This window comes from Rhagoletis pomonella, unplaced genomic scaffold, assembly GCF_013731165.1.
Source record: "Rhagoletis pomonella isolate Grant_MI unplaced genomic scaffold, Rhpom_1.0 Rhpom_scaffold_00011, whole genome shotgun sequence".
In the NCBI taxonomy this organism is placed as follows: domain Eukaryota; kingdom Metazoa; phylum Arthropoda; class Insecta; order Diptera; family Tephritidae; genus Rhagoletis; species Rhagoletis pomonella.
In genome coordinates this window covers 4,880,684-4,908,463 of record NW_023458565.1, presented here as the reverse complement: position 1 = coordinate 4,908,463, position 27,780 = coordinate 4,880,684, and the positions used below count along the sequence as shown (strand labels likewise).

Genomic DNA, 27,780 nt, shown 5'->3' with positions numbered 1-27,780 from the left:
GTATACAACTAATTGCCTAGTTTCATATATAGTCATTTAGTTCATACATATATTACACCGTGCTAAAAATATAGTTTTTCTCTCTGACGTCAAGATTTTTTTTAAAAGGACTTTGAAATTTTTAGAATATGATTGAATAAAAAAATTATTCAAAAGATTTGGTGCATTGTAGAATAACAAACTGGGTTTCAATTAAAAGGAAAAATTCTGTAGAATAGAAAAAAAATTTTATTTTTGGGTGCACCAGGACGAATAAGTATTGAAAATGTCCTTTTAAGACTTTATCCTTGAATATCCTTGGAAATTTCCAATATTTATTTTTGAAAAAATAATATATGTAAAGGACTGTTAACTACCACATCCTCGAATTTCGTCCTTCTAACTTTATTAGTTTTATATAAAAAAAATGTACACCTCTCTTAATAAGATTGATAGTTACAATATACATAAACGAAGATATGCGTTAAGTACTTAAATTCTTTTGTATACAAGGGCGCAGGAGTTTATATAGCGGGAAAATATGTTTTTAATTAAATTTGTTTTTGTGTATATTAATAGAAATTTTTGGCTTTAGGAAAGTATAAGTTTTCTGGTATCCTTTACAACGGTACCAATTTTTTAAAATTCGGTTCGTAATTTTTTGTTTAAAATATTTTATGCATAAAAAAGGTATTTTTTGATTTTAAGTGTTTTTTCTCAAACTTTTATATACGAATTATACCAAAAGAAAGGGGGTTTAATCGCCTTTATATCGCTTCGGTTTGTAATTGTTTTTGTTTAAAATGTGTTTTTCTCAAATTTTTATATACGAAGTATATAAATACGCCTATCAGAAGAAGTGAGGTTTGATTGCGTTTACAATGATATCAATTTTTTAAAAATTGGTTAGTAGTTTTTTTGGTATAAAATATTTTTTTTTTCTAAAAAAAGGTATTTTTTCCTTTTAAATTTTTTTTCTCAAATTTTTACATACGAAGTAAACAAATATGCATATCAAAGGAAAGGGGGTTTAATCACGTTTACAACGATACCAATAAAAATCAGTTCAAAATTGTTTGAAATATATGGTTTTTAATTTTTCGAAGACCCGACCTTATAGCACCTGTAATATAAGTTTGCACAAAATAAGGTTATATACCATTTAAATAAGAGCAATAGGCGGACTACGTCTAGATTTTTAGATTTTTTAGTTATTTACATATACTAATAAAAAATAATTGTTTACCAAAGGCCCTATTTGGAACTTCGAAGGCCCATATCTCGATTTCGGAGGCTAACTTCGAAAAACGGAGAAATTACTTTTTTACCTACTTTTTTACAATGTCTCAAAAAATTGGTTTAGTCCAATGCTCAGCCGAGTGCTCTACAGTGTAATGATTCATTTATGTATATTGTAACTATCAATAGCCGTCATCGATTCGCCACTTCTCGCTCGCTATGTTTGAGTTCCGGTCGCTTAAAGAAGAATTTTGCATGTGAAAGCAACAACAAAGTTAGCTAGCACGGATAGACGATAGCGAGTTTGGTTGTACCTCATTGAGTTCGTTCGTTTCGCCACTCGCTAACTGTTGGCGAATCGATGACGGCTAATGTCTTATTAAGAGAAGTGTGAAATTTTTTTTATCTAAAACTAATAAAGGTAGAAGAACAAAATTCGAGGATATGGTAGTTTACATATTAGTTCTTGATATATATTTTTTTAAAAAAGTAAATACTGGAAATTTCCAAGGATATTCAAGGATAAATTTTAAAAGGACATTTTCAACACTTATTCGTCCTGGTGCACCAAAAATTCACTCACTTGTTATCCGAATTGCTGTATTGTGGCATGCTTGGAGCTTCATCCACTACATCATGGTAGTATTCCATGACCAAACTGAGGCTGGGTAAATTAGACTCGATGAGTGTATTGCCTTGTATGTTGCCAATAATGTTTCACTGTCTCTGCTCTTTGCTGCGGCTATGTATTTTAGTGGAGATTGCGGTTGTGTACATGGAGAGAGAGAGAGAGGAAGAAAAGGCTGTCAAAAGTAAACCCGAAATTTTTCGTTTTGCTTCGGAACTAGTAAGCCAGTGTTAGCTGCAGCTCCACCTCTTTCGTCCAGTGCTAAAAATGACGGCCGAGTAGTTCGTGAGGCAGAGGGCCTAAACTCATTGTGATGAAGAAGCGATCCATATCATTTATTCGTTTTCGAGTAAAGGTATCTATGTCCTTTCCAGCCCCCAACATAGAGCAATCGTCGGAATATAAGGTCAGGGTAACTCTCTTTGGTGGCTGGTGGCGCTTCGATATGTTAAAATTAAAACGAAGCGGGGATAGGACACTGACCTGTGAGACCACTCGCTAAATTTTTCAGAATATCGATGTTTTATCTCGAAAATTTTTTGACCGTGCACCATTTGGACTGGGGACTACTCAATGTTTTCCAGCATCGTGGAGTAACAAACGATATAGAAAGGTTTCAATAAGTCCAGCGCTACACGGATGGCTATATCGCGGTTAAGGTTACAAGTTATCGCAGTCTTAAGGCCGCTAAGTGCCCTGGTGCTGCTAAGCACATTGCGGAAGCCATGCTGATGCTTAGTTTTGGGGACAGCTTGCATGTCCAGTACGGAAGTAGCAAGTTAACTAGTGGGAGAAAAAAGAGTTATCGGTCGATTAGACTCCCCTTTGTAGGCAGGATTCCATAGCTTGAGTAATGGTACCAATCGCTCTGATTTGCACGAATCGTAACTGACGACAGTGGTCATGGACCTTAGTGAACATTCTACATTTAGTGTTACCAACTGGCGTAACTTACCAAAAGAGAGGGGAAATCGGCGAGGTTTTTGGTCTCGACGTATGTAAACCGAGAAGTGGTGCCCTATAAGAAGATTAAAAACTGAGAAGCATCTTCACATCGAATTTATTTCAATTATTTTTAAAATCTACTTTATTAAAACGCTCTAAATTTTACATCTGAAGATAGGCAACTATGTATGTGTGTATGTATGTAGATAAATAATCGTTTGCGTAACTTCTAAAGCTTGTTGTTGTTGCAATCACTCACTCCACGTTCTTCGTTCTACAACTCCATCGCTTAATCTTCTTCTGTTGTCAGATCTCGAAGTATTAGGAAATATGAGAAACTAGCTTTTAAAATCTGGAATTGTAAGAAAAGTTTAGAGATTACCTGAGTTTATTTATTTAAATATGTATGTAAATATTTTCAACCTACACCCAATAGTGTAGTTAAAGACATAACTCCGAACCAAGATATCTGGAAACAGAACTCCTTATTGGAACGCATTATTATCATTTGCACAGTCTTCTTGAAGTCCTTCGACTCATTGTACCACTCACAGTCGTAGCAAGCTGAGGGTATGCTTTCCAACTGTAAATAAATTACATATTTAATTATGTCGAAAGTCCGGTTTCACCAACCAATTTTAAATTCGTCAGACTGTTAAAATTTAAAATAGCACAATTTTGTTAGCGATATAGATTTCAAAATTGAATGGTGAAACCGGACGTAAGGATAATTATCGTTCCCACTAAATTGCGTATATATATATATATATATATATGTATATTAGGGTGGTCCCAAAATGCATGTGAAGAAGTAAAGTCGGAATTTTTATGCTCTCACCCCCTAGGATTATTCTATACCGAAAAAATATGCCATTATTTTTATACCCGAGCGCACTTGTGCACAAGGGTATTATAACTTTGTTCACTTAACGGCTGTTTGTAACAGGCAAAACGAATCGAGATAGATACAGACAAATGTATATATAAATGATCAGAGTGAAAAGAGAAATGGATTAAGCGGTTACTGTCTCTCCGTCCGTCCGTCCGTTCGTCTGTGCACACGATAACTATATTTAATACATCCACCCGAACTTTTTATTTTAAGGTTTTTAGTTATTTATATACAATAATTTACCAAAGTTCATATTTCGAGCTTCGAAGGTCCATATCTCCATTTGGGAGGCTAACAGTTTGGTTTGGTGTTATGGCTAAAAAAGTTATCGGCCCATATTTCTTCGATAATAAGTATTGACAACTTTTTGCGGTCAACGGCAGAGCAGCATCCTAATTTATGGTTCCAACAAGGTGGAGCGACTGCGCACACTCCTAGAAAAACTATGGACCTATGAACTATGGATGGGAGGTTTTATTTGTCCCAATGTGTATATACAAGAGCCCCGAAATTAGGTGTTTTATTAATAAATTACACCGTCTGACAATATTGCACTTTTTTGCACCCATGAAATCAAAGTGGTGGATCCATTATGGCGCGTGGATTTTATTGGGTCCAATATGACGGATTTAGATTTTTTTTTTTTATTATTTGGCCTCTAAACTGTCAAATATTGTTAATTTTTTGACAAGAATTCTTATTTTATTTTTTTAATTTTATTTTTTAGATGAATACCCAATGATGAAAGCAGAAACTTTGAAACCAAAATTCGTTATCAATGTACAAATAAGGAGCAATTTCATCGTAACTAACTATTTGAAAGTTAACTATAGACTTTCACGTCTTCTAATCAGCTACCTCAAAACTATGCCACATTTTTATGCCAAAAGGAAATTTGATGAAGTTTAATGCAAAAAATTTGCAAGAAATACAGCCCTTAGCTAATTAAATATATACGTACCTCTGTGGCTAAGAATTGACCATTGACATAATACATAGAATCGACAGTAAGAGCAGCGCCAATATACATAATCATGCGAATAAGTATAACCTTATTTGTTTCCTAAAAAGAAAAATTTTGTTAAATACATAAAAGGAAATATTTATGTTTTTAGAATTACCAAACCAAAATTCATTTCGAAGAGTACAAAACCATAAATCGCCAAAGTATGAAGAAAATGGGAAAGAGAGATGTGTTTGAAAAGCTCATTGATTTCGTCAATGTACCTGAGGAAACATGGAAGGGGTGTAGATATACATATGTATAAATTTATAAATATACATAAATATATATAAAAAATTTGCAAAATACCCGTACTCACTCAAGTATCCGTTGATGTTGAATTACACAATAACGCAAATATTCATCGCGTCGATGTTTCGGCACCAACGGTGAGTTTGATCTGAGTAGCAGCATTTTTAACACCTGCACAAGTCCACAGGCATGCTTGCAAAATATCATAAATATGCAGTGGAAACTAACAGAACCTGGAAAGTAATTTTTATTTTTTATTTTTATTTATTTTTTGGTTTGCAGTAAAGAGACGAGCATCAAATGCGAAATCTCACTACTTACACATGCCTGATGATAAAAGTGAACTGCCGCCGGCGAGCATTTCAAAGGCATAATAAAAGGATGGCATACCTTTGTCGAGAAACATAGGATAACCAGTGAATGCTATTTAATTAAAAAAGAAAACATGTATTAATAGAAATATTATAACCATACACAAAAGAAGAAAAAGAAAATCATTTACGCAAAATATAAACGTAGTCCGGTGTGCCCTTTATTTGATGGTATAAATTTGTGAAGACCGCATAGAAAAAGTAGTTGCTAAGTATGCATGAACAAGTTATGAGACAGCTCAAAAGTTGTCGCCTCGATTCCATCCATATAGTATCCATAATTGTATCGATTTCTTGTTTCAACTGCATTTTAATGGGCATATCTGGTTGAAATTACAACAATCATAAAAACCTACATATTTATAAAATGTATACAAAGTGAAACTTTGACTTTTACTGACCTGTCATAAATATTTCGATGCGTTGTAGAAGTTCATGAGTTTCAACTTTGTCAATCAAAGCGTGAAATTTATGCTGCATAAAAAAATAGTACGTCATTTTTACCATAGTTGTTGTTGTTTGTAGTGCGGTTGTAACTGCCTGCAACGGAAACGTGGTGCGTAAATGAGTCACTCGAACTGATATCTGTATATATGTATGTATATATGGGGTGATCCATACCAAAATGGACGGGGTTCACCTTTATGCATTCGATTTCTTTCCAATTTTTAGGGTTAATAGATAAACACAAATAATAAATAAATATGAAATTTGAGCTTGATTAATACATTTTTAAAAACTTTACAGCACAAAAACAAAAACAGTCGAACAAAACAGTTTTCCAAATATCTCGAGAACGGGGCGAGGAATAATTTTGAAAAAATTCACATATACACATCAAAACCCTCTATGAAAAGAAATGTTTTTAATTTTTTTCTTGGAATATTTTTCACATAAATGTACAAATTTTTTGGTACAAGAACGGGGCGAGGAAAATATTTGAAAAAATCACATACAGGACAAGGCGAATACATATAAGGTGGTATCGATTGAACAAATACAACAATTACTTGTATTTCGTTTTTGCTTTTAGCGGGCTATTCAGCTATTCTTCCCCGAATGGAAAAGGGCGACAGAAAATGCAAACACTCTCACATTTTCACTCACTCACTAACGAAATTCAAAATTTTGACAATCAAACGCTACTCACAGCTGATGAAACAACACCACCTTATATAAATTCGCCTTGATACAGGAATTTAAATTCTCTATGAAAAGAAATATTTAAAAAATTTTTTTTCTTGAAACATTTTTGACATACAAGTGTTTTGATAGAAAAAAAACTAGTCTTTGAAAATATGCTATCTCAAAAAAAAAACAATTACAATGGTAGCCAGTGTTGCCATTTTAGCCGTTTTCCGGCTAGATTTAGCCGGTTGCGATAGCAAACAGCCGGAGAAATTTCGATTTAGCCGGCAGCCAATTTGTTAGCCGTTTTGCAGAAAAAAATTAGCCATTTTTGCCGATCTTGCTACTTGCCTTGTTTTCTTAAATTTCAAATATGTATATATGTTTCCATTTTTGACTAATCGACCCAAAATCTGTTAGAAATGGCTACTAGCCTTATCGTGGAGAAAATTTTCATGTCAGGCAGGGTTGTATGAAATTGGGCCGATTTCGCTTATTTTTATTTTAAACGAAGAAGGGATTTTCTTCATAAAATGTTTCTTATAAATGTCTTAATTTTAAGTGTGAAGTTTTATTCGCAAACTTAGAAAATAAGAAATTGTTTCACTGTTAATACACTTAAGATCCGTTTGTGTTTGGATATAATGCCAACAAACAGAATAAATATTACATGTAGATATTGTCTTCCCAGATAGCGCATATTCAATTCTGCCTAAATTACAAAACATCATTTTTGCCCACTCCCAAAGGTTTAAGGTAAGGGAAAAATTGATATTTTCAAGCACTATGTACACATATGTATTTTTTTAAACAAACTTTTTTGCTGAGAACTTATTTAAATTCCAAAAACCGAATGCCAACTGAATTAAAGGAACCAACACTGAAGTGAGACAAAATAAATATAAAAGAGCACAAATTTTTATGTAAAGCAAAACTCTCTCTGAATCCTAAGAGACATCTTGCCGGTCATGTGACCGGTCATCCAAATGGGAGATCTGCAGTTTTTTGGCATCATACTTTACATCAGAATTGAAAGGATTTCTGAAAAATCTGACCAGTTCTTTTGTGTAACTGTGATTTTGCATCCCTTGTCAATATATGGCCTCGGTTGATGTTAACTTAAGGTCGTTGTTTTACTGCCTTAAAATCGAATGGAAATTTTCACAGCGTTTTTTATGTGTATTGGTTTCTATTTGAGTGTATTGAGAATCGGTCAGTCTGAAAAGGCCTCGTAGGGAAGACAATAGGTTTGTTCGTCGAAAATCCAGCGAGAATTATCACTCAAAATATCAGATAGTAAGAAAAAATGCTCCCAAATTTTCTCTCATGTAGAGAAACTTGCAATTTTCTGTACGAACGCAAATTTGCAAGTTTTTCTGCCAGCTAGTGTCCACGGTTGCATTTCAAACAAAAAAATTTTTATAGAATTTTTAAAATTCTTTCAGAGGGGCAAAAAACAGGATCTACGTGTATATATCTTGCCAGTCCGACTTTCGTCAACATACAATTCAATTTCTTTGTCGGGTTTACTATATCGACTCTGGTTGAGATTGCATTCTGATTAAGAATACAGTTTTTTTTGCCGAATATCTTTCAAATCATTGGAATTAACTAATTTAATTAAGTAAACAAGTATTAACTTACATTTTTCATTTTAAAATCGCTCCAGTTTGTAAATTTTTAAATTTCACGAACTTGTTTATTCAAATTATCGTCGACGAAAAATCCAACCATGTGCCACAATCATATGTTTTTCCTAATTGCAAATTCTTGTTGGCAAAATTTTTTCCGGCTCGAATTTGTAACTTCTCTCCAAGAAATAGTCTTTTTACTCGTGATTTATTTAAATAAAACATGTGAAATTTAGTTGAAACATTTTAGCCGTTTTTAGCCGGTTTTATTTGCCAATTTAGCCGGTTCGTCCAAAAAGTTCTGGCAACACTGATGGTAGCTCTGAGTATTGCGCAATATTTAAGTATAATATTATGGGGTGCGCTCTACAATTATTTGAGTTATGAATTTTTTTTACACCGAAGTTGAGTAAAATTAGTACATTCCGAATTTACAAATTTTAAAAACTTTTTTGAGTATGCAGTTTTGTAGCTCATTAAATCTTAGTACAATCAAGTGCAAGTTTTAAGCTGCAGCAAAATTGCATTAAAATTTAATGGGCTAAAAACAGCATACTCAAAAAAATTAGAAAAAAATTTCACTCATTTTACTCAACTTCGGTGTAAAAAAAATTCATAACTCATATTATAATACTATACTATACTATGCTTAAATATTGTGCAAGACTCAAAGCTACCATTGTGATTTTTTAAAATTTTTTTTTGAGAGGGAATATATTTAAAAACTATTTTTTTTTATAAAAAAATTTGTATGTGCAAAATTTTTCGAGATAAATTATTTTTTTTTAATATTTCTTTTCATAGAGAATTTTGATGTGTGTATGTGATTTTTTTTTCAAATTTTTTTCTCGCCCCGTGTTCGAGACATTTGGAAAACTATTAAATCGATTTGTTGTGGTTTTGTGCTGTAAAGCTTTTAAAAGTGTATTAATTAAGCACAAATTTCAAATTTATTTATTATTTGTGTTTATCCATCAATCTTAAAATTTTGAAACAAATCAAATACATGAAGTGTGAACCACCTTCCATTTTGGTATGGAACGCCCCATATACATAGTACACAGTATGGAACTTAACAGTTAATCAACAATAAAGCTGCTGCTCTTAAAATAGTTGAAATGAATCGATTTGCAGTTAAAATGGAGATTAATGATGGCGCATTACAAGTGAACTGCGAAACTTCGCATAGGCAAGACGGAGAAGTCTTGAACTAATGCCGGATTTCCATTTGGCATAAAATGGCAAAAATTTAATGACATAGTTTGGCATTAATTAGTAGGATGGACATTAGGGTGGTAAAAAAAAAAAAAATTTTGTATATTAAAATCCAAAAATTTTTTTAGGTCGCTCACTTGCGCTCAAAGTTTTCTATATATTTTTAGATGGGAAGAACAATTTTTCGTATAAATGGTATAGAATTCTGGAAAATCCATATTTTTTTATACGAAAACTTTTTTTCTCAGGAGACTTTCAACAATAATACCCAATGATTTATTTAACCATTTTTGGATACTAACTATTTTTGTAGGTCCCCTAAAACCCCAAAAAATGCCACGGGATCGCTTGTATTAAAAATGATAAAATAAGCAATTGGGTATTATTGCTGGAGGTCTCCTAAAGAGAAAGAGAGTTCTTGCATCGAAAAATATTCATTTTCGAAAATACTATATTATTTCCACGAAAAATGGCTTTTATCCCGAATAAAATACATGGAGAATTTTGAGCGCTTTGAGCGAACTCTAAATATTTTTTTATTTCGAAATAAAAAAAAACAGAGGTATCTGTTATTCGATTTTGAACATTACTAGGGGGTGAGAGAATTAAAATTCCGACTTTGCTTCCTCCCCATATGCATTTTTAACCACCCTAATGCGCATACATTAGTGTGGTTTGAGTTTTGTATGTGGAAAAAAATGCCATCGTTGAAAACTGGACACCCCCTATGTTTGTTCCTTTAGGCAATTTAAATATCTATGCCAACTTTCAATTCTCTGATCATTAGAGTCTAATGTAGCCAATACAGGGTGTTCAATAACCTTGAAACGAGTTACTGAATCCCTTTTAAACCGACTAAAATATTGGTGATTCTTTGAAAAAACGATTGTTGTCATTACAACTGCAGCTTGCAATATACTATTTTCAGCTAATTTAAATTTGAAATATTCTTAGGTTGCTTAATCAGTTTTTTGTACAAAATACTTTTAGAGTTAAATATAAACATTTGATGAGAAACGGAAATTTTGATTGGCACCAAAATGCTCGCCTTTTTTTTATATATGGAGAAAATGAAGGACACCTCCAACAAATTGCAAATTGCCAAAAATCATTGGTAAGTCCTAGCTACCTTTGACTTGCACATTGTGATACTAAAATTGAATGGGCTAAAAAACTGCATACTCAGTTTTATTTCTAAATAGTGTAATTAAAAAGTGTAATATTTTGATGAAAATTTGCAAAATTTTTTAATATTTGCACAAAGTTTGGAGCTCAGATTTTTGAGGTCTTGGTCGTTGAATCAACCATATTTTACAAAACAAAAAATCGCTGTACCTAAACTTTATTGATTGACTGTATATTTCTTTGTACTTTTCCTGAAGTATTTGAAGACAATAAAAAAACATGTGTTTCGCGACTTTGACTTTGCAATGATTGGGAGCTCAAATACTATGGCAATGTCGCAATTTTGCAGCAAGAAACTTTCTATACAAAAGTAATCAGCTGTGTCGCAATGTGGCGAGTTTTGGGACAAATGCGACATTTGAAACAACTTTGCGACGTTTCATCAATCCCCCTATTATAAAAGTTGCTTCTAGTCGAAAATACATGTGCAACAATTTGGACACAACAATTGTTAGTGGAAGCTTGGTCTAATATTTAACAAAATATCTATGTAAGGAAGATATTTTTTATTTAAGTTACATACATACATACCTCGGCCATGAGCGGCACATCACCATCGGCATGTTGTAACATCAAAAAGCGAGGATATAAGCCAATGCAACATAAAGTTAGGAGTAAAACAGTAATGCTGAAAAGAATAACATGTTTTTATCTGTAGAAATGTATTCTTTTTTTAGTATGAACTGAAAATTATTTAATTAAAAAAATAGTAAAATTTCGCACATCCGATGGTCCCAAATTGAAACCAAAAGAATCCTAAACTACTAGTATCGATCTTGTATCGAAATGGTCCCGAACTAGCGTCGAAAAAGTCTTGATCTAGTCACGAACTGGTACCGATATAGCCCCGAAATATGCCAAATTATATCAACGAACAGTATATCTAGAACATCTGATTAGATTTGCCTTCATCTTTTGTTAATGAAAAATTTTGTTGTTAATGAAAAATTTCCAATTTCCCCCTGGATTAACGCAAATTTTACACATTAAAAACATGGACGTTGGCATTTTTCATCAAAGCATTTTACGAAAAAGTTCTAAAAACCAACCCTCTTGATCATTAGGAAAGATTTACGAGTTAAATTTTCTTTATAATTACAATGGTATGAAATATACATAATGGTGCGATTTATGAAATGTAAAAAAGTGGGATTTTTGGCGAAATGGCAACGTTGCGAACAAAATTTTATGAACAACCTATAGTAACTCCAGATTGAAAATTTCGAATTCGAATATGATAGTGTCACAAGAAAGTTTTCATACAAAATAAATCAGATGTGTTGCAAGGTAGACAATTTTGTAACAAATGAATCATGATTCATGAATCCCACTAATATCCCAGTTTTTGAAAAAAATATTTAAAATTTTAAATCCCTTAGCTAAGCTTCCTTTTTATTACAGAAAACCCCTAACCCTTTCTTGGATTGGAAAAAATGTTATTTTTTAAAAAAAATTTTATTTTTTTTTATATTTTATTACGATGTTAACTTACATTCTCAACCCTCTTAGGGTTGTTTGTTCGTGAAGATTTATGCCTATCACATATGAAGTCCTTATTAACTCCCTTAATTTATAACGGTTGCGAGTTTTCAATTCCTTATATTCTTCAACACTGTACATTGCTCTTTGATCATTTAATTTATTTTTCAAGTTCTAAATAGTCGATGTGCGTAATATGGGAACGTAGGTTAAACTGCGGCGTGTTTTAATTTTTCTTTCCGTTTTGTTATTTTCAACGCTGTAGGTACTTATTACTATATATTTATGAGTAAATAATTTAAATGGTTGGTAATATTGATTTCATATTAAATTTGTTCATGGTATTGCAAAAATTAAAAAAGGTAAATTATTAACTGCAGAAGTCATGCATGGAAATTGTGGGCGAAGGAGCGAGAACTGCATTTATTTAACTTTTGTTTATTGTAAACTTTCATTATACTAATATATGTGCATGCATAATTATGAACAATAGTACATATGCATCTAAAAGTACAGCTAATATTTAATGTGCATACAGGGATGGCCACTTGAATAGCGTCTTTTTTGGATCCTCAGCTTTAACAGATTTCCTATGGTTTATTTGATATCCATACATTTTTTTTTTTAGTAAATCCAATTCTACAATAAATGCCAGCAAATCGAATTTTCAAAATGTATACAAAATTTGTAATAATTTAACAAATTTGCATAAAAAACTGTTAAAAATAATTGTTTGTTGTTGAGTACGCAGTTTTATAGGCCGTTCTGTCTCAAGCAGCTTTCAAGTGCTAAAAACTACCGTTAGCTTTTGAGAATTTTTTTCTGAGGATGTGTCGCTCATTTTCTTCCATACATATACGGCTAAAATTTACACAATAGTTTTCGAACGACTAGTACTTCAATATGTGAGAACCCAGAAAATACTTTTATATTTTATACCCGAGCGCACTTGTGCACAAGGGTATTATAACTTTGTTCACATAACGGTTGTTTGTAACAGGCTAATTGAATCGAGATAGATATAGCCAAATGTATACATAAATCGTCGCTCGAATAAAGAAACAGTGTAAATGCTACATACACTATTATTCGATAATTGCACCATTGGATAGACAATCCTTTAATCTATTAGAAAAATCTTTAGTTTTCTTAAATATCTCTTTGGCTCACTAATTTATTCCCGAAAACTGAAATTGTATTCGTATGGTTTGTAATGGTTTATAATAACTTCCAATTCGTTTTTCTCAAAACTATACTTTTCATGTTACACTATTTTATTATTCCAGCGACGAAATTCACAGAATGAAAAAAGAAATCTATTAAGCAGTGACTGTCTGTCCGTCTGTGCACACGATAACTCGAGTAAAACTTGAGATGTCTTAACGAAACTTGTCACGTGTACTTCTTTTCAGCGTTTGACGGATGGTTTTGAAAATGGGCAAAATCGGACGATAACCACGCCTACCTCCCATATAACGGTAGTTTTGAGAAATACAAAAACTGCGACATTTTAGTAACTACTGAAGCTGATTCACTCAAAATTGACATTTACAATGATTTTTAGACGAAAAATAAGGATACTATAAATTTTTTGAAAGAGGACATAGCCACGCCCACTTGTGCTTAAATGTATATATCTTGGTAACCGCTTTACCAATTTCTCCTAAAGTTGGCTCAGTTGTTGGTCTTGGTACAGCATACCAAATGGCTGAAAACTTGAAAAATCGGACAATAACCACGCGCGAATCCCATATAACGGTAATTTAGAGAAATGCGAATACTTCGATGAATCAGTAAATACCCTGCAAAAAATTGTGCGACTAATCTCTAAAGAGAGTATGCCGAGATTACTCTCAATCGGGTACGATTGGACATTAATTAGTCCCAACTAGTCTCATACGGGTAACAATGGAGGTCAATTAGTCTCGACTCATCCCTTATGGGTATAATTGGAGATCAATTAGTCCCCAACTCATCTCTAACGGGTACTATTAACGATTTAATGATATGTACGCACTCAGTCAATGAAATTTCATGTGCGGCGTTGGCACAAATTTCTATTTTTATTTTTTAAAAGTGACTAGTCGCTTTTATACCCTTTCGGGTACGAAAACGGCGCTATTCAAGCGATCGACACTATGTGCATAGCTCTCATGTTTTTAAATTGCAACGTGATTGAAACAAAATAATATTTCCGTTTAAATAAATAGGAGAAAAAAAATTATAAAAAATATGTTTATTATAAAGCTTCAACATCTTAAAATTTTACAAGAATTTAAACATTTTGTTTTTGCTTTGCATAGAAATAGGAATTAAAAAAACCACTATGACTTCTGTGTTTTCGTTGTTTACTAACGGCATAACATACGTCGGCTTAAAGGATTGCAGACAAATTGGGTAATTTAAAAGATTTATCCTCGGGACTTATAATTTTATGAGACTATTTGAATCCCCCAATTAAACCATTAATTTTACCGATAAGAGATGGATCCAGTAATAATTAATTTCCAACAATACTTATAAAAAGATTATGTAGGAGTAAGTAACATTTGTATTAGGTGGGGTCTAGCAATTACTTGTAGGTTATTTATAACCGTATTTTTATTTGTAGTTGAAATGATAGTCATATCAATATTTTTTTTAATATCGTAGGTAATTACACCCTTCTAGTTAATAGGTTGTCAGTTTTTTTTAATATAAGCAGGGCCACGTCAATTATACCACGAAAATTTCGCTATGTCACGGATTTTCGAAGAACAATTAGGGTATTCACAAGATATCGTAAGCGTCGTTATGTCTTAAAGTCGTAAACATTTTCAAATGTAAAATAACGTTAAACGACTTTTAGAGCATTTTTAATCACACCAAAATGTTGGTAAACCGATGGAGTATATACAGAAGCTTTTATTATACCCTCAGAGTCCCTTTAAACCGTTTCAACCATTATTTTTCATGAAAAAATTTACGACTTTAAGACATTGCGACGTTTACGACGTCTTGTGAATACCCTAAATATGTAATTGTAAAGTACTTATAATGCTTAAAGTGGCATATAAATATTTCAAAAACCTCTTAGATGTACATATTGCTCATTTAATTCAACAGTGTCACAACTCAAAACAGGAACACTCGAAAAAAACAGCTTTAGAGTTTTGAAGTTACATATACTCCCATAGTAAAAATTAATACATATTCTGTTCTAAATAGTGAGATACTGGTAATCGATACAGCGTTGAAATCCTGACACAACATAGAAGAAGAGGTAGCGGTAATTTCTGCTCAATATTTGTATTTTTTGGATTCGATACGTATGTAAATATTTTAGAGCATGATAAAATTAATTCCTTCTAAACTTTAGATCTACTATCGGCATGACTGCCATTGTGCTTGCCAACATGTATCCGCATTTCGATATTGCATTTAAAAATTTTAGTATTATACATACACAAGATATAGAGATGTAAGTAAAAATTTATATTTTTAGAGATTTTATAATAAAATTAATAAGCTTGATGAGGAGAATATGTTCAGCCTACCAGATGACTAAGCTTCCCAAAAATCCTGAAGATATGTGGGCAAGATTTATATGTTGATATACCCTGACTAGCTTTCTGTGAAAAAAAAAAATGTAATTTCTATGCAACATAAACTCAAATTTGTCAAACACTGTGTTTTTAGCAATCAAAAATCTGCGGTGTTAGAGAAATTCTTAGTCCGGAATCAGAAAAAGTGTGATCTGTAAAAAATTTAGACCATTTCATTTCAATAATAAAGTGCAAGTTTTAAGCTACTGCAAAATTGCGTTGAATTTTAATATTTTTTATGCTGACGGCTTTTGGCACTTTTTTTCTGCGCCAGTTTTGCGATCACTTAAAACTTGTACTTTATCATGCTAAAACTCCATGGGCTACAAAACTGCATGCTCGAAAAAAATAAGAGCTACCATTGATATTTTTTTATATTTTTTTTTAGATGGCATATTTACAAAAACGAAGTTTTTTATCAAAAAATTTGTATGTGAAAAACTAAAAAAAAAAATTTAAATGTTTCTTTTCGTAGAGAGTTTTAATGTGTGTATGTGTGATTTTTTCAAGTTTTTTCCTCGCCCCGATCTCGAGATATTTGGAAAACTATTAAATCGATTTGTTTTTGTTTTTTTGCTGGAAAGTTTTTAAAAATGTAATGATCAAGCTCAAATTTTATATTCATTTGGTACTTATGTTTGTCCATCAACCTTAAAAATTTCAAACAAATCAAACGCATGAAGTGTGAACCACGCCCATTTTGGTATGGAAAGCCCCTTTTTTTGTTTGCTTCTCTTCAAATACTTTCTTAATACAAGACGATTTAAAAATTTTTCTCTATTTTAAGGGTGTAGAATGCTCTTCTCTAATAAAACAATAGCCATATAACTAAATTATACAATACGTAAATAACTATAAATGCGAGAAAATCTACATTGTATTAGTAATAAAATTTTTTGTAGCGTTTATGTACTCACATTCATAGCCTCTTTTAAATAGTTAGAAAATAGTATTTAATTTTTTTTCGTTTTATCATTATTTCCTTAAATTTAATTTAATTTAATTAGTCGGTCATTTATTAGCTTAGTGCTATTTAATTAAATTTTTTATTTTTTTTATTTTTAATTTGTCTTCTTATATTTTATCTAATTCTGTACTTAGGCGTCAGCATCTGCAATATCTCGAATAAGTACAAAATATGAACCACTAGCTTTGAAGATCTGGAAATAGAGACAAGATGTTAACACAACATTAAAAATATTTACTTTTTATCTTATGCCGGATTTTCACTAGGTATTAAATGATTTTTAGACAATCATTATTTTTAAGTGGAAAAATTAAACTCAATAATAATTATTATCTCTCAGCGAAAAAATAAAAATCATAAAATGTATGTATTAATACGCTAACGAAATCCCATACAAATCTATTCCTCCCTACTATTCCTTTGAATTATACAATAATTTAACAGAAAAGATATCACTTCACCTATTAAAAGCCACTATCGGTTCGGCAACAGTAAGCGTGTGGCGAAACGAACGAACTAAATTACCCAGTCGGAAAAGTAGTAAAGCATTACATGCGTAATAAATAATGTAATGTATTTCTTTTGAGTTTTAGATTCTATTACTGTTTAATATGTAATCAGCATTCTAATGTATCCAAAAAGTCGCAAAAGTTTCATATCAAATCACATTCATTTCTCGATACTAGGTAATGCAAAATTGAATGCCCCACCTTTCTTACGCCATCGACCTGAAGAAAAATTGCATTTTCGATTACTATACATTACATATTCCCACTGGTAATACATTACATTTTCCGGCTTGGGTGGGGTGGTTGAATTTAGAAAACGGGACGATACTAGTAATGATTGCATGCTGATTTAAATTCTTTTACTCATAATGACTACCATCCCTGCTTTCACAAAAATAGTCACTCAGCCTTGTCATGAGTTTAATTTTCGCACGAAATCGCTCACTTTTCACTTCTGTGTATTCACTACGGGCGAATGAAAAAGATTCGGTTGAATTTGTTTACGCGCGAGAAACTCGCGTTAAGGGGCATTAGGTTCGTTTCCACATAACATTTTTTAAATGGCATAGATTTTTTGTCTTTTCAATGCCTAGTGGAATTCTAGCATTAGATTACACGTTTTTTGATACTGGCTTTCAAAATATTAAAATCCTACGTCATAATTTTTACACTACCATAAAAGTAATAATTTATGAAAAAATGGTCTTAACTCTGAAATTAACTGTGCATGCGGTTCCAATAAAAAAAATTGAAACAAAGTACATATTAAACAAATATTCGTAATTCAAAATGTATTTTTCTTCTTAGATCATTGTAACAAATAACAAATTTGAAATTTTCTCTGGAACCCCTTAATAAGATCACACCTTGTTCAGTTTACCCACACAACCATTGTGTAGTATAATAAAAGAGTTATAAGTTGAGGGCAGTGACTAAAAATATATATATATGACAAACCCCATGTGTAAGGGTTGGCTGAAAACCCAATTTTTCTAGAATTTTTATCGGTAATAGCAAAAATATGGCTCTTGTGCTCTAAAAAAAAGACTTTACGAAAGATGAAAATTTTCGGTCAATATCTTGGGCTCACCCATCCCGTAAATCAAAGTTCAAAGTGTTAATTTTTTTGGAAATTTTGTTGTTAACGGTCTTCCGAGTTTTAATTCATAAGAAATTCATACTTATATGAAAAAAGTGCAAAAATCCCTCACCAAAAAATTCAAAATCAACGGAAATTTTTAGCCGTTTGAAAGTTACACTTCATTGAACTAAAATTGTATGGGCTATAAAATACCCAAAAATATTTTAAAGATTCAGAATAAAAAGTTGAAATTTTGATGAAAACTTGTTGAATGAATGTGAATAACATACACATATGTATAACAAGTTTTATGGCCGAATTTTTGTTGAAGTTTAAGTTAAAAAGTTGAATTAAGGCTACCAACTCGTTCATGAAAACTTTGGGGAAATGCGAAAATTTCGACATATTTCTCATATTCAAACGCATATCTAGTAAATGTGCATCTTTAAATTTTTAATAGGACGACAGGCAAGTACATCGAAAAAATAAATTAAAGGAAATTGTAGAACATTTTTTAACTGGTCTGACAGGACGTATGATGAACATTAAATTATAAAATTCCACTTTTATAGCAAACTATGAAACCCGGCGAGCTTCGCCCCGGTCAAAATTAGTTTTTTTATTGAAACATTTTAGTCCATCTTTTTAGCAGAAATTCACGTTCACGTCGGAAGGAATAATTCCAAGCCTGCCTTAAATACCTTAATTATGTTCGCGAAGAAGTTCTTGGAATTTCCTCCAGTGATCTGCACGTTTAATCGAATAACGAAATAAGTTTGAAGAACTTTTTCCTTTCACTCTCTGGCGGCAACAATGATCCGTTTCGATGGTGAGGCTGTCCTTGAATTGAAAATAATAGTGCAGCTGGTGACAATTTCGAAATGTAAATAAAATGTTTATTAAGAAATCGAATACAGTTCCACATGTCGGATCAAATTCTGAGCTGAAATTATTCAGAGACCCCCACAAACACATACCACGCCCCCTTTTGAAATAGTCCCACTTTCATATATCTCAATACTCTGTTCGAGCACTCTACCATGAATACTTCCAAAGGTGGGAGGTGCCGCGCTCTCTTTCTATATCGAATTTTTTTTAGCCTATAACCATCCTTGAAAAGACTGGAATAGGTGTCCAAGATTTCCAAAAAAAAAAAAAAAATCGGTACAGCCGAACGGCAGAAAAATGGCTTTCAAAATATATATGTATAAGTATATATAATTGGAATCCAGCGCTTCCTAGTTGATAAATTTTTTCGTAGGGATGTTTTCCTCGAACTATAGCCAAATTAATTAATTCGGAGTTAAATTTTTACTTAAAAACTAACAGTATTAGTTAAAAATACCCAATAAATAGACTAAGTCAGAAAAACTTAAGTAGTTTTGAAGTTACCGCCAGTAAAGCGCTGTAATGCCAAGAAAATAACTTTTATCAATTTTCTTAGGGTTGGTTTTCAAGCGAAAATTCAATTCTGAATTAATTAATTTTTGGCTTTTCATGCAAATCGTTAAAAATTCTGAAATATACATGTCATCAATAAAAAAATGTCGTAGTGCTAGAAAAAAAAAAAAGGTGTATTTTTATTTAACATGCCTAAATATTCAAAAAGAGAACATAATTATTGAAGGGGGGAAACAAAATATATAAATTTCGCAAACCTGTGTAATTTTGAGTACAAGTTAGCTTTTAAGACAAAAGCAATAAAATGAAGAGGTATGTTAAAAAAAATAACAAATTTGTGTTTTTCGGACAATCTATCAACTTACCCCCATCAATGTGACCAAGGACAGTACGCCGAACCAGGATATTTGGAAACAGAACTCTTTATTGGAACGCATAATTATCATTTGTAAAGTTTTCTTAAATTCCGCGGACTCATTGTACCAGTCGCAGCAGTAGCAGGATAGCGGTATGGCTTCGAGCTGAAAAGATGTTGTGGAAAATAATATTTTTATTTCTAAATGCATTTTTTGTACACAAAAGTATAAAATTAGAATTTAAATTTATTTTACCTCTGTAACTAAGAATTGACCATTCACGTAAAGCATACAATCTCCGCTAAAAGCAGCACAAATGTAAAAAATCATGCGAATAAGCGTTACTTTACTTGATTCCTGAAAAATAAAATATTCGTATATGTACATATGTATGCATTTATAGATACGTATTTACATATGTATATACAAATATAGTACATCATTTATGATATCAAACGATACTTACTAAAGAAAAATTGATTTCGTAGAGTACTAAACCATAAATGGCCATGCTATGAAAAAATTGTGAGAGAATTATATGCTTGAAGAGCTGATTGACTTCATCTAAAAAGCTGTAAAATTGTAAAAATTTTACATAAATACATATATACAAATATGAGAATATGAGAATATTCTGTATTAGGTATACTGGCCGAGTACTGCGGACACATAAAGTAGATGTGTCCATATATTGAAGTAATAACCTTCCGTCTCTGTCAAGGGGTAGTTTCCTATCCCAGATGTTTAAAAATTAAAAAAAATATATATACATACCTATGGGGCATTCCATACAATATTTACACCTCGATTTTTTTTGGGGTGAAATGTTTTTTTTTCACATTCTTTATCGAAAGAAAGAAAACACCTATTTTTTTATTTTGTCATGATATTCACGGAGAAGTATCTTAATTTAATTATTTGCAGTTAATAAACTATTTGTTGGAATGCGCGTAATTACCTCGGCTTTCTTCGAGAGTAAGAGATATATTAAAATAAAAATATTTTTGTATTAAAAAATCGCATTTTTTTATTTTTTATTTTTATTAACTTCATCATGTTTGATTTTTATTTTATTTTTTTGCAACCTGAACAGTTGTCAAACTTCATGGAATACGCTGTAAAAATTTGAGAATGGAAACACCAAAAAGTTTATACTAAAGTAATTACGCACATTTTGATACCTTAACTGATTTTCTTCGACAAATAGTTTATTAACTGCAAACAATTGAAAAAAAGATACTTCTCTTTGAGTTCAAAATTTCTTGTGCGTCATTTTATATGAATTTTTCGTTTTTCTTGAGAGCTGGAAAAAGGCCTTAAAATGCAAAAATCTAATTTTAAGGTACTCTAAAGTTCCAAAAGCTCATAGGACCTTTTCGTCAATAGTTTAAATCAGTGATTCCCAAAGTGGTCCAAGTGGACCGACAAGAGTCAACGGGAGACATGGTAGACCCATGTCGTGGCGTGAAAAAAAAATTGGGGGTACACAAGTTGTCAGTGATGAAACAATGACCGTGTTGAGACTTTAAAAAAGCTTTTGAAGGTTTAAGATTCTTATTTTAAGATTTCTTGGCAACAATATTTTGGGAGCTATGCTTCTCATGCAATCCTAACAGGTATTACGAAAAAATAATTTTGCAAATTTTTCGTCGTTTTTATGGTCCATGAGCTTAAAAAAACCGTTTTCCTCACTGAGGAATACAATTTTCACCTTCCTGCTCACTAAAATCCTTCCTTTGTGAGTTTAAAAGGGAAATAGCGCTCTTCAACCTAGTTTATGTATCTTTAATATAACTCAGTCAAAGATAATATGATACGAAACTCTTTTTCTCGTTTCATAGCGAAAAGGTTCATTTTTATAACATCCCCCAATATTGCCACAGCAGCGAAAATCATATTGGGAGGTTTATTGAGCAAAGTTTTCCAGTTTTTTTTATTTAACAAAATAAGCAAGTATTTTGGATTTAAATCAGTGTTAAAAATTACCATATAAAATGTTTTTTCTTGCAAACACTCTCTATAAGCATAATTTTGTAATGTGATTGCAGGAAATCCATTGAAATTAAATTGGTGTATTTTGTGCGTATCTAGTGGCAGCTCGATATCTACATACATATATAATAGGCGATAGATAGGCTATAGATGTGCAATAAGGTTTTATTTTTCGTAAAGAGTTGCCACCTGTTAAATAATTAAACTCAAGTTATTTAATAATCAGCGCTCTCAGATCATCAGAATAACCAGTAAAATTTTGAAATTGTTTTACGAGAAAATAAGGTTGGGAACATTTGGAATAAATCACTCAATTGAAAAGTTAAATAAAATAATAAAGTTTAATAAAATATTTTAATGTGGGTATTAAGAGGAAGAGATTTTAAGTAAGCTGTTTTTATTTCGAAAATGATTTTGATGAGGGTCGTCGCCTCCAGCCAAGAAATTTAAACAAAATTTAATTGACACATTAAATGAGATCCTACTAATATTATTGGTGTGAAGTTTCATGAGTGAGTGTGTGAACATGTTAATTACGCTTTCTTTGGATAAAATTTAGTGGAGAGTTCGGGGAATCCCAAACTGAAAGCAGCATACAAATTTTAAATATTTTTTGATCCGTGAACATTGAACATTTTTTGAGATAAACTCAATACACAGACGGAAGGTTAAAAACATACTCTAAGGGTACTCATCTATACGCTTAAGTTTCATAATTGGGCAATAGGCAACTTTTCGCAATGTGTTTCATGAGGAAAGTTTAATATTTTGTGCAATTTCTGACATTTAATTATTTGACAATACTTAATTGAAAAAGTTGAAACTCAAATTTAAGTAAATATTTAAGTTGTACCGCAATCATTACTGAAAAGCGTTGAGCACAAATCAAAATTAAAATAAACAAAACGGCTGACACTTACAAAATCGGCGCGCAAAGTTTAATTTGTTGTGCAAATGACTTTTCATATAAATTTTGACATTTCATTTGCGAGGATTTAAAATTGCACAGTTTGCCCACAGTTTACGAGAGTTTTGCGCTTTTAAATGAGTACCCTTACTACATATGTATATGTTTGTATGTACATACTTACTTAACTATACGCTGATGTTGAATTATACAATAACGCAAATACTCAACGCGTCGTTCAGCTGGCACCAGTGGAGAGGTGGAATGTTGTAACATTAAGCTTAATACCCGTATAATGCCACATGCATGCTTACAGAAGACCATAAAGGCACAATTGAAGCTGATGGCACCTGTCAATTACAGACCAATTGTATGGTATCTCACGAATTAAAAATTCCATTGACTCACACATGCCAGCCACATGAAGAGAACAAGCGCCCAAAAACATATCGAGTGCATAGTAGAAAGAGTTCATACCCTTGTCGAGGAACATCGGATAACCAGTGAAGGCTATGGAGTAGAAAATGCTAAATAAAGGAGCCGATACAAAATATGTTTATAATAGGGTGTTCAATTATTCGCCTTTTTCTAAAACCGGGTTTCGAGTTATTGGAAATAAAAAAATCCGGTTCCCGTTATTGAAATTAAGAAAAAAACCAAATAAACCGGTTTTATTTCCCACAGTTTTTATGTTGGCATGAAGCCATGACCAAAAATTACAATAAAAGTATTAACAGTAAATAAAGCTATTGTTTAGAAAAGAGCAAAGCAAAATAAGTTCAAAGATTTTTTAGTAGTTGTAAAACAAATAAAAATCAGTGGGAAAATTCACATTTGGTCTAATTTTAACCTTGTTAAATACTTTATGGTATTTTTTCGATTTTGAGTAGTGCTTAGAGGTGTCTACTGCCACTCCGGAGGTCCATGGGTCAATGTCTGGTCCCAACGACATCAAAAAAACTTTTTTTTCAAATAGCGGTCGTCCCTTGGGAGCCAATGGCAAGTGTACTTCTGACATAAAAAAGCTTCTCCGTTTGTGGCAGATGGCAAAAATGATATACTATCCATCCCCAATTAGCCTAGGATATAATTTTAGAACTATTTGGGAATTTCCCTTAAACTGGAAAAAGCCTTGAAAACTTCGAAAAACTCAAAGCTTTTATTGAGAGGTCAATAAAAAGAGGTATGAGATAAAAAACCGGTTTTTTCGATAAAAAATCAAGTTTATTCGATATTCGAAAAATCAAGATGTCAAAAAACTGTCTATACATATTCAAAAAACCTTTGGAAACCGTTTTGGATAAACCGAGTCAATCACCCTAGTATATAAATAATTATGTATATTAGACCATAACAGAAAAGAAATTGCGCTGTACACCTCTCAGTCTAAAATATTTTTGCAAGGCAATTTGGAACAAAATATTTTCGTTTATTTTTTGGCTGAAAGTAGGGGTTTTTTTAAATTTTTCGTCATATCGAAGATACATTTTTTTTTGTTCCAAAGCTCGTTGACCAGATGACAGTTATTATTAACCTTATGTACGACCCTAATGGCAGTAAATTAAAGTCCTCCAAAACATTTAAACTTTTGCTAATGAAGTATATATTTTAATAATTCCAGTGGAACTATTAAAAAAAATGTATTTCCGAAAATAGATCTCACCGAAAAATGCAAAAAAACGATCATAGGTTCGACAAAAAAAATTTGTTTTCGAAATTGCTTTGCCAAAAATACTTTCGGCTCAGAAGAGTGGGAGTATGGCGAATTTTTTTTTTTGTTCGCTTGTAAGGGGGTACCGTCTCATGTACATAGATACTTAATAATTTATTTTGTGTATTTAAATATTTACGCAAAATATAAACGTAGTCCGGTGTGCCTTGTATTTGATGATATAAATTTATAAAAATCGCATAGAAAAAGTAGTTAGAAAGTATGCATACAATTAATATCACACAGTATATAAGCTGTCGCCTTGATTCCAACCATGTTGTAACCATAATTGCATTAATTTCTTGCTTCAGCTTCATTTTGACAGGCATATCTGCAAAATAAAGTTTTATGTGTCAGCACGTATGCACTATGTAATGAAGTTAATTAAGTAGTTATATGTATGTATATGGACAATAGACGTTTCTTGTTTTTAATTTTTATTTTTACTGCATACTGACCCGTCTTAAATATTTCAAGGCATTGGAGTAGCTCGTGAGTTTCAGCTTTATGCAGAATGGCCGAAAATCTATGCTGCATGAAAATATAGTAAATCAATTTGACGATGGCGGTCGTTGTTTGTAGTGTAGTGGTAACAGTCTGCAATGAAGCGAGAAGCGGTTTACGGTTGGGACATACATATTAACGAATGTAGTAAAAGTGACAAATGCTCATAATACAAAAAGTTTTACGTGTATGTGCCCTTAATCTTTCATAACAATTTTTTTGAGAATTTGCTTTAAGGGGTAATACCACTCTACTGGCGGGAAAAGAGGCCTAAATTTTAAAGCGGCTTACGCGAGCATGAAAAATGAAATCGAATTTCTGTTTAAGGGGGCTTATTTATTAAGCATGCAATGGAGTATGAAAAAACAAAAATGTTGTATTAGTAATGATATATATGTTACCGGCCAAACCCGATCTTAGGAAAAACTAGTTTTGCCTAGGCTAAACTAGTTCAGGCTCCACAGTATTTTTGCGTAGACCACCTTTTCGCGTAGGCGGCCTTCAGTACAACTACAGGTACGCAGTCAACTATATTGTTGCGTCCAACTAGTTTCCGCGTTGGACGGATGTATCGGAGCTGCGAAAAACTAGTTTAGCCTAGGAAAAACTAGTTTGTCCTAAGATCGGGTTTGGCCGGTAACATATGTAACGGCGACCGTATGGCCTGAATTGCCTGGAGCAAAAAATCAAAAAGATAATTAATCTTCGTACTATTGGCTATTGAATCGCGTGTGTATTTTTCGTTAATTCAAAAACGAAATGTCTTTCGTATGACGGTGATGGCTGAACAAGTGCACAGAAAATAAACGACAGACGTGCTTTATTATACTCGGTTACTGGACTAGACTAGCTTATGAAAATTCGGAAAGAAGGAGCGTATTTTATTATATCCAAAAAAAATATTTATGAAAATATAGTATATAAATATAAAGTTCACAAAATTTTCAACTTTTTATTCAGAATTTTTGAAAAATTTTTGTGCATGCAGTTTTCTAGTTGAATTTTAGTCTAAAGTTGTTCAAATTTCAACCGACTAAAAAATCCCGTTGATTTTTGAGAATTTTTTTTTTTTTACAGATTTTTGAACTTTTTTCCATATAATAATATGAATATCTTATGAAATAAAATGCGGGAGACAGTTGATAACGAAATTTCAAAAAATCAACGCCAGGTTTTGTAAATTGCACTTGTTATAAAAAAAACACAAAATCAGTCTAAAAAAAAATTCCAAAAAATCAAAGCGAGTTTTTAGCCGGGTGAAACTTACACTCCATGAGACTGAGTGGGATACAAAGCTGCATACTCGAAATTTTTCTAGAAATTCTGAAAAAGAGCTGAAAATTTTGATACAAATTTTTGAATTTTTGTGAACTTTATATAAAGTGTGAAACTTTGATTTAATGCAAAAAAATTTTCATGAAAATAGTTGTGAATATTATATTAGAACAAGGTTTACACTTTCATTTGGCGCCTAATGTATATAGTAATGTGAAAAATAACAGGGACCAGTTTTGTCCTTCTTTTTGTTTGTTTAATGATTATTATTTTTTTTTTATAAAAATACAGCCCATTATCTAACTAAAACCATGTAGGTCTAAGTTTCAAAGTTTGTAGAAAAATTCAACAAATTTTTACAACAACAACAAACTTTTTATAACGAATTCTTAAAAAAATTCTATGTATGCAGTTTTATAGCCCATTCTAGCTTTATAAAGTGCAAGTTTTAAGTGTCTAAAAAATCGTGTTGAATTTGATATTTTTTTCTGCTGACGGTGTCATTCACTTTATTCCATACAAAATATGTTGAACATTTTATTTATAAAAAAATAATGCCATCCGCAAAAAAATATCAAAAATCCACTCTGAGCCACTTTAAGTAAACAAAGGAAAAATTGCCAAAACTGGTCAACATGTAATGCCTCTCTTATTTTTCACATGACTGTTAATACCTATAGTCAGAGTAGCTTAAATAAAATCCTGTAAAACGTAGTGCCCATCTTGCGCTTTAAAAACCGAATATTTGCGAATTTATCATCTTTACTAAATCCATATTTTAACCGGCTAGGCTCTCTATAATAGAGTATGCTTTAAGATGGCATGTTGTATTTTAATAAACATATTATACTTCTTAGGGACGTTTGCACCATTTATGATTAATACTAACCGAAGGTAAAAACTCCTGTCGACAGCTTTATCCACCAAATGTTGTATGCTATATATGATAGTGATAGTGATGTTTAACTGATAGTTAGATTTAATCAGAGATGGTGCAAACGCAGATATTCTAACTTACTTCATCTCAACTATAAAACTAAAGAATAATTTTGATTACTTTTAAATAAAAACGTACACATGTAAATATGTGTGTATGTATGTTTGTATGTAAATAAGCATCTATTTACCTCAGCTATCAGCGGTATATGTCCTTGGGCCTGTTGTATCATTAGCCAATGAGGATATAAAGCAATACAACTTGCAATAACAAGCAGTACACTCACACTAAAAAATAAACGAATATAATTCAAAACATCAAACTGAGATAAATAATATAATTTTATGTAGACAAAACTTTAAATTAATTAATTAAATATATGAACTACGTCATAGCATGCAAACGTTACCATGCTTATAGCTCGTTTTCGTTTTATGCTTGGAGCTTCGAATTTCGATACGATACCTAATCTAATGAAGAATCAATATGAATATCTTTACGATCGAACAATGCGTGTTCTTTGCATTCGTTACCGAGATTTTGCAAGTTCAAAATACGTAAGTTGAAAATATAACGATGGAATAAAAAAAATTATCGATAACATTTTGA

General features: G+C 31.8%; 2 protein-coding genes across 2 annotated transcripts; both read right to left on the bottom strand.

Annotated features, from left to right (window-relative positions):
* Positions 1 to 3,051: 3,051 nt before the first annotated feature.
* LOC118746998 (odorant receptor 63a-like) lies at positions 3,052 to 11,090 on the bottom strand. Its single transcript, XM_036480991.1, has 9 exons — positions 11,000 to 11,090; positions 5,711 to 5,849; positions 5,441 to 5,632; positions 5,260 to 5,361; positions 5,006 to 5,171; positions 4,805 to 4,910; positions 4,645 to 4,746; positions 3,219 to 3,374; positions 3,052 to 3,143 (listed from the first exon to the last, which is right to left on the bottom strand). Exons 1-9 carry the CDS (start codon positions 11,039 to 11,041, stop codon positions 3,081 to 3,083), a joined length of 1,068 nt encoding a protein of 355 aa, XP_036336884.1. The 5' UTR covers positions 11,042 to 11,090; the 3' UTR covers positions 3,052 to 3,080.
* Positions 11,091 to 19,845: 8,755 nt separating this feature from the next.
* Positions 19,846 to 27,452, bottom strand: LOC118746997 (odorant receptor 63a-like). Its single transcript, XM_036480990.1, has 8 exons — positions 27,362 to 27,452; positions 24,914 to 25,052; positions 24,595 to 24,786; positions 23,153 to 23,254; positions 22,929 to 23,094; positions 20,312 to 20,417; positions 20,101 to 20,202; positions 19,846 to 20,010 (listed from the first exon to the last, which is right to left on the bottom strand). Exons 1-8 carry the CDS (start codon positions 27,401 to 27,403, stop codon positions 19,846 to 19,848), a joined length of 1,014 nt encoding a protein of 337 aa, XP_036336883.1. The 5' UTR covers positions 27,404 to 27,452.
* Positions 27,453 to 27,780: the final 328 nt, after the last annotated feature.